Source organism: Equus quagga, chromosome 19, assembly GCF_021613505.1.
Source record: "Equus quagga isolate Etosha38 chromosome 19, UCLA_HA_Equagga_1.0, whole genome shotgun sequence".
NCBI classification, from domain to species: domain Eukaryota; kingdom Metazoa; phylum Chordata; class Mammalia; order Perissodactyla; family Equidae; genus Equus; species Equus quagga.
The window spans coordinates 20,284,302-20,292,372 of NC_060285.1; the positions used below are offsets into that span (position 1 = coordinate 20,284,302).

The 8,071-nt window shown below is 40.8% G+C and overlaps 1 protein-coding gene across 2 annotated transcripts in view; it reads left to right on the forward strand.

Moving 5' to 3' along the window:
* Window positions 1-4,049, forward strand: part of WASHC3 (WASH complex subunit 3) — a 43,115-nt gene extending 39,066 nt beyond the window's left edge. For both annotated transcript variants that reach the window (XM_046646004.1, XM_046646003.1), the window contains exon 7: window positions 3,857-4,049. In XM_046646004.1, coding sequence (XP_046501960.1) covers window positions 3,857-3,941 — 85 coding nt within the window. In that variant the 3' untranslated portion in view covers window positions 3,942-4,049. The remainder of the gene's footprint in view (window positions 1-3,856) is intronic.
* The last annotated feature ends 4,022 nt before the right edge of the window (window positions 4,050-8,071 follow it).

The following is an 8,071-nucleotide window of genomic DNA, read 5'->3' on the forward strand; positions in this document are numbered from 1 at the left end:
CTTATGTGAGATACTTAGAATAGTCAAATTCATAGAAACAAAGTAGAATAGTGGTCGCTAGAGACTAGAAGCAGAGAGGAATGAGAAGCTATTGTTTAATGGATACAGAGTTTCAGTTTTTCAAGATGAAAGGAGTTCTGGAGATCAGTAGTGGTGATGATTACACAAAAATGTGAATGTCCTTAACACTAATAAACTGTACACTTAAAAATGGTTAAGATGGTAAAATATGTGTTATATATATTTTACCACAATAAAGAAAATGAAAAATAAGAATAGTGAATAGGACAGACATTAACCCGTGTTGGCGAGGATATAGACAAATTGGAACCCTCTTATATTGCTGATGGGAATGTAAAATGAACATCCGCTGCAGAAACCATTTTGGCACTTCATTAAAAAGTTAAACAGGGGCCAGCCCAGTGGCACAGTGGTTAAGTGTGCACGTTCCGCTTCAGCCGTCCGGGGTTTGCCGGTTCGGATCCTGGGTGTGGACATGGCACCACTTGGCAAGCCATGCTGTGGCAGGCGTCCCACATATAAAGTGGAGGAAGATGGGCACGGATGTTAGCTCAGGGCCAGTCTTCCTCAGCAAAAAGAGGAGGATTGGCAGCAGATGTTAGCTCAGGGCTGATCTTCCTCAAAAAAAAAAAAAGGTTAAACATAGGCGGCCAGCCCCATGATCAAGTGGTTAAAGTTCTAGGCACTCCACTTCAGTGGCCCAGGGTTCACCGCTTCAGATCCCAGGTGCAGACCTACTCCACTCATCAGACATGCTGTGGATGCGTCCCACATACGAAGTAGAGGAAGATTGGCACATATGTTAGCTGAGGGCTAATCTTCCTCAAGCAAAAAAGGAGAAGGATTGGCAATGGATGTTAGCTCAGAGCGGATCTTCCTCACACACACACAAAAAAGTTAAACATGGAGTTACCATACAACCCAGCAATTCCACTCCTAGGTATATATGCAAGAGAACTGAAAACAAAAACTTGGACACAAATGTTCAGAACAGCATTATTCATAATAACCAAAAAGTGGAAACAAACTAAATGTTCATCCAACTGATGAGTGGATAAGCAAAATGTGGTGTATCCATACAGTGGGATAGTATTCAGTATAAAAAGGAATGAAGTACTGATAAATGCTACAGCATAGACGAAACTTGACATTATGCTAAGTGAAAGAAGCCAGATACAAAGGCCAAATATTCTATAATCCCAGTTATAGGAAACGTCCTAAATAGGCAAATCCATAGATACAGAAAAGAAGATTAGCAGTTGCCAGGGGCTGAGGGTAAAAGAAAATGGAGTGTCTGCTGATGGGTATAGGGTTTCTTTTGGGGGTAATGAAAATGTTCTGGAATTAGACAGTGGTAATGTTTGCAAAACCTTGTGAATATACTAAAAAAACACTAATTTGTACACTTTAAAATGGTGAATTTTACGATATGTGAATTATATCTCAATTAAAAAATAAATGACTAAAGAATCCCCAGCTTAGTTGTGCAATTTCAGTGAAAACCTGTATTTCATATAACTTTTCTCTACCCTCCACCTGTTGCTCCTGCCAAATGGTCTAATCTCATCTACTATGGCATCCCAATGTACCTTACGCTCTAGCTACCAAATGAATTGTAGTTCCCAAATGCAGCATGTCACACCATTCCCATTTTTTTTTCTGTATTTAGAACACTCTCATCCACACTTATTCTCACCTTTTCCATATCTGGCAAACTCCTACTCATATCCCAAAACCCTTCACAGGTGTCTCCACCTCTCTGGAACCTTCTCTCATCAACCCTAGTAGAGTGAATTACTTTTCTTTTCACAGAAGCATAGTTAGTACAACTGTATTTGTGTATATCACCCTGTGTAACAATAGTTTGTGTGCATTTCTGTCTCCCCCACTAAAATATCAGCTTCTGCAGTATAGGAACTACTTGTTATTCATCTCTGTGTCTCCAGCACATAACATACTTGCAAATAGTGGTTGCATAATGATGATGAGAATAGTGATAATAGACAATGTTTATTTAGTACACTTACTGTGTGCCAGATACTATTCAATACACTTTACATTTAGTAATTCATTTTAATCATCACAACAATGTAGTCAGTCAGTTGGGTTCAGAGCGGTTAAATAGCTTCCCCAGAGTTGCCCAACAAGTAAGTAGCAAGGCTGGGATTTGAACCCGTCTGGCTCCAGAGTCTGTGTTCTTAACCGCTGTGCTATACAGCATCACGTATATCCAAAAATGATTACGTGCATAAATTAATTAATTTCGTAATTTCACTCCGTTCTAGGCCTAAGCTGCCTTTACCCTTAAGTAGCATTTATTTTAGGGGAGTAGTGTAAGTTGTTTTGTTCGTTTGAGTTGTCGTAGATAGTAATATAATTTTGATGTAGTATTCAAATAATTCCCTCTGGTAATTTTTTCCTTTTTAACAAAGTGAGGACAGTAAGAAATTAACTATATAGCAAAGAGAAATATACTGGGGAAAATGTACCCAGTATTCATGCGCACCAGTTCTGGAGTTCTTGCTGCTTTGGAGAGTAATGAAGACTGTGTTCCCGTGTTAGTATTTTAGGCAGATGGAGCATCAGTGAAAACCTAGAAATGCTGAACCCAGTCCTAAAGTTTTACTTATTAAGTAGATTAAGTATTAAGTAGATGTGACTTCCTGATAGACATAATCTAAAATTGTACAGCAGAGCAAATGGGTTTATATTTGACTGCTAGGAAGCAATGCCAGCTTTCTTTCTGTTTTGTTGCATGCCAAAAATGATATTAAAAAACATAAACTAAATCTCAGCCATAGTTTTTAATACCTAAAAGTAAATAATAGACTCTACATTTTCTGACTTTATTAATAGTAATTGTATTTGTGGCGAAGAACAGTTTTATTTGTTGGTGTCTTTAATCCTTAATAAGAATCAAGGAGCCCGAGGGAGAAATAAGTCTGGTAGTTTTTAATTTTTAAGGCATAGCAGCTATATTATTCTTCCCTTCTCTCTTAGTTTCCCGAAAAAGCATACTTTCCTTGCCTAATTTACTTTCCTGGTAGGAGTGAATAGAGGCTGAGTGATAGTGCCACCATGTTGATTTGCTGACAAACACTGTGGGATCTATCTGGTAGACTGTTCTAATGTGACACCATTAAAAGTTCATTTTGTTTATTATAGCACATCCATGCAAAGTTGGAATTTAACCATTCTCATGTCTCCTTATTGTGCCTAGGGAATCTTCTAGACACTATTTTTACCAACTCATACTTTTTACATTCATTTTCTGAAGACAAAGCATAAGTGAAAATATTCAACAGACATTAGGAACCTTCCTAGACCGGGCAGTCTCCTTCCCTGCAGAATTTCCATATTGCCTGTCTTTCTTAGTAGCCATTCTTGAACTCTCTTCCATTTTTAAATTTCTCCCTGCAGCTTTCCTGAACATGAAGGTTTTCCTTTTCTTTCCATTTCTAGCTTTCCTTTTTCTGTACCCCATGTACACTTGGAAGCTCCAGGCATCTAGCCCTGGTCGTGCCACCCTCTCCAGATCTCATCTCTGTCTGTAGTCGGGTCTCCATGGTAATAAGAAGCAGAAAGTGCTGAAGTAGCACACTCTGGAAGGACTGGCAAGAGAAAACAGTGCCATGGCCTGTACAGGAATAGCACTTAATCCGCCTGCTGCTGGAGAAGCACGCCGCGGTGGAGAGCGCGAGACTCTCTCCGTTGAGGACGTGGACTTGGCAGATTTATTAGCAGCTATTTTCTAGGATGAACCTAATTCACAGTTAGTAAGTGCTTTTTTTCAATTGGAAAAACCTTTAAAGTTTTTTTCCTTCTTCTCTTTCAGGAAGCCAGATGCTCCAGTGCCTGATGGTGAAGGTGAAAAAAATACAGAAGAAAGTTCAGATAGCGAGTCTTCTTTTAGTGACTAAGCTGGAGAGCCTGACCTTGAACTCTTAGTCATAAAAATGTCAAATGATCACCTATCTACCACCGAGCTTGCTCTATGTTAAAAAATAAAGCATTATAATAACCTGGCAGTACGTCTTGTTACCAAAATAAAGGGCCTTGAACTGAAAAAATAGAATAGCCTAAATTAAGTGCAATTAGTGCTGTAAGTACTAGAATGGAATATTTCAGGGATACAATGAGCATTTAAAATGAAGTCAATGTTAGTTTAGTGATCAAAAATAGCCTCAATGCAGGGGCTGGCCTGGTGGCATAGTAGTAAAGTCCATGCACTCCACTTTGGCAGCCAGGGGTTCGCAGGTTCAGATCTGGGGCACAGACCTAGCGCTGCTCATCAAGCCATGCTGTGGCAGCATCCCACATAAAACAGAAGAAGACTGGCACAGATGTTGGCTCAGCGACAATCTTCCTCAAGCAAAAAGAGGAAGATTGGCAACAGATGTTAGCTCAGGGCCAATCTTTCTCACCAAAAAAAAGTGGACTCAATGCAAAAAAAGTGAGTTATTCAATTTTTGTGAATATTTTAGCCTGCAAAGTATTATATGCATTTGTATCAGAAGAGTTGTTAAATTCCTGGCAGAAAGTAATACAGGATTGAAGTTTTCTGTAACAACTTGAAGCTTATATATATCATATATAATGGATGTTGAATTGATTGGTAGTATTTATTAGAATATAGAGCTTTTCATCACTTGGCCATTATTTCATGTACTGTCAATGTCAGCTATTCTTATATTTATTATCAGATAGAAATTGAATTGAAGGTAGTTTCAATGTGATTCAGTGAGCAAGCATCACTGTCATCAACTCTTACTGCCTAAACAGAAAAAAAAAATTTGCACAGGTTTGAAATATTGTCCTCACCTCACCTTATTCATTATTCATATAGTTATTCATGAATAATTATTTGCACACAGGTTTAGAGAAAAATCTCTAAAATACTTACATGGAAAGATATATAAATGCATTTGATTAATGATGCTCTTCTTAGTTTAGGCACCTGAAAGTAGACCCTGGGAAAAGGACTTAGGTATAGGTACGTTATTTGTCAGGTGATCCAGGAAGCAGAAGGGAGAGAACAGGGAAAGCAAGATGGGAAAACCGTACAAAGGTGTCAAGTTGCCATTTTGGGCTTGATTACTCCTAGACCTGAGGAGCTTACAAAAGGCCTCCCAAAATTGTTCACCTATACAGATGGGATAATTATTAACCAGTTTCCATTCGCCATTAGTTAAAGAGTTACCTCCAGGAGCGTCAGCTACCTCTGTACTTCTGGGCTGCACTTTTGTGTGGGAAAGCAGGCTTTCCCCGTGTTGAAAAAGAACTTGGAACAGAAGCAGAAAGATGCAGGCCCCACGCTTGCAATGGGATTTCACCAGCAAAAAGGGACAATTCTGCGCTCACGTAGAACTGCTGATATCAGAAGTTGACAAGGGGATGTGATCTGGGGCAAAAGAGGTGTTTGCTGCTGTCTACACCTTGACTGTTGAGAACTGCTTGAGCCCTCTGTTAAGTCTGTTCTGTCACCAAGTCTTCAAGGTGGCCAGCCACAAGGTCTAAAAGACTACACAGGAGGATTAGTGAGACAAACTACGGTTCCTGCTGCAGCTGAAGCCAAGGCCAAGACTCAAGTTCGTCCACTCCTTCCTCCACCGCCCATTTTAGATTTTCCTTGCTCTCTGCCAGAAATTCAGCTGGTCTAGTTTGTTGCCTATAGAGTGACCTAGGCCTTCGTCCTTCAGGGATCTAGGGTTGCTTTGCCTTGGTTACTAGGCCTTGGTTACTTTGCCCTTCTTAGGCTATGATTATCACAATTGTCTGCTCACTCTTCACACCAGGCATGAAGCACCAAGACATGCCCCAATGAATCACCTGAGTTCCAGATACAGCCTCCCTATTTCATTTTATACTCACAACCCTAGCTCCTCATGTTAACCAACATATTAACTCTCTTTTTTTCCCCTGTTGTCTCACAGACATGAGCAGTCCAATGGGACCAGTTGGCAGCAGTAGCTTCAGTTTTGTGGAAACCTTGTACTTCCTGATGGAAATGTGCCAGCTTCTTCCACCACCCTATCTAGGAAACAGGACCTCCAGCCCAGCAAAGCCTAAGGTGATAGGGATGAGAAGCACAATTCTGCAAGTAGGTCACTTGGAATAGTGGTAAGAAGGGCCAATCCTATTTTTATCCTCTTGGTTCCTGGACCTATGAATTCTAGTATTTGGGGCCAATGGCATCATATACTGGCCATTGATATAGTGCATGTATCACATCCTGGAGAATAGCACCCCAACCCTGCAGGATGTTATGACTGAGCTGGAGCCTAAGCTGACCCTGTAATAGGACATTTCATTGTTCTATTAGGTTGCTTCTGGATAATGCTGTATATGGTAGGACCATGGATCTGATAATTCATGTTACTCTTCATTTGCTACAAAACTGTTCCTCGATCTGAGGCGGTGTAATTCAGGATACCATGTTGGTAACAGGCATTCTGTAGACTATCAGATAGGAATTATGGCAGAGGTACTGCTGAAAGAGAAGGCAAGCCCATATTAAGAGTACAAATTAATTACAATAGGAAAAAATTGCTTCCTCCTCCCAGGTGGAAGGAAACTTAACGTAAATAACTTGCTACCAGGTGACTAGTTAATCTCCTGAAGGAATGGTACCAAACCAGTGGTCCCTGCTGGTGACAGATCACGTATTCCACAATGGCAGTAACTAGACCAGCCCAAGTGAAAGACACCCCAAGCTGTTGGGCCCAGGCATAGCCTCCATCTCTGCCACCATGGCTACTCCAGTCATGGGTTTGTTATGTGAGCCTAGGGTGGTCAAGGACAAGGCTGGCTGAAATCTACTGAAGGAGTCATCCTTTCCACCTAATCTTTGCCTCCTCAGGTGAGTGGTCTCTTATTGATGTTCCATAATACAAACATCACACTTTGCTATGATCAGAAGACTATGTTGTTATTAACTCAGGCCGTGTCTTTCTCCATCAACATAGGTGACCAAGTGCACTCTTTGACAATTTTTCTATCACCCCGCACTAATTAATTCTTAGATTCACCTCTGAGAGAGGCTATAATGTAGAAACCAGCCATTTTGGGCTCACGCCAACATACCAAGCTGTTCCATCCATGAGTAAGGCCCACTTTTTCCTCCTGTGTCATCTGGTATGTCAATATTGCAAAAATAGCCTCAATTCTTCACTTCTCCCTGTGTCCATGCCCTTTGCCATGTAATTTTGCATTGCCTTCCCACCCTGGGTGGAGCATTCTGCCTCACCTTTTGACTCTGAACTTAGCCATGTGATTTGCTTTGGGCCAATAGAATGGTAACAAATTCTGATCCAAGCAGAGGCTTGAAAAATACTTGGGTGATTGGTCTTGCCTTCTCTTGTGGCTCTGTCACTGACATGAGAACATGACTGGGATAGTCTGATGGAGAATGAAAGATGTGTGGGGCAAAGCTAAGTTGTTCCAGTCACCCAGCAGCCAACCCCAAGATGTGAGTAAGCCCAGCCAAGATCAGAAAACCTGCCTGCCAATTCCCAGTTGGCCCTAGATGTGTGAGTAATAAGTGCTCAATGCTGATTCTCATAAAGATTTTTTTTGGTTGTTATTATATAGTATCATTGTAGCAGTAAAGGACACAACTGACCGTTAGGGAATTCCCCATGAGTTCATAGGTGTAGGTTAAAGGAGATGCATTCGTGCCAGAAAGAGAAATGATATGAGAATCTTGTCCATGTAACTTACATGCACCCTCTGGACTTGCTCAGGCTTGATCCCAAATGTATGATTTCCATCAAATGATGGATTGCTACTGTGACTATTTCACCTTATGATTTGGTGACTCTGATAACACCCAGCTCAAAATGGGCAGCTCCAGTTAATCACCTGATGTCATATATGGTCAGATCTGTTTCTTTTGGGCACGGAGGCATGCCAAGGGTTGCTTTTTAAACAATGAGAAGGCATGACCTTGCTTCGGAACCTAAGGCCTGTGATGTTAATCTTCTGTTGGAGCATGCTAGAGATGCTATTCAAAGTTCTACTACAGATACCTGTAGCATCGATGGATAATCAG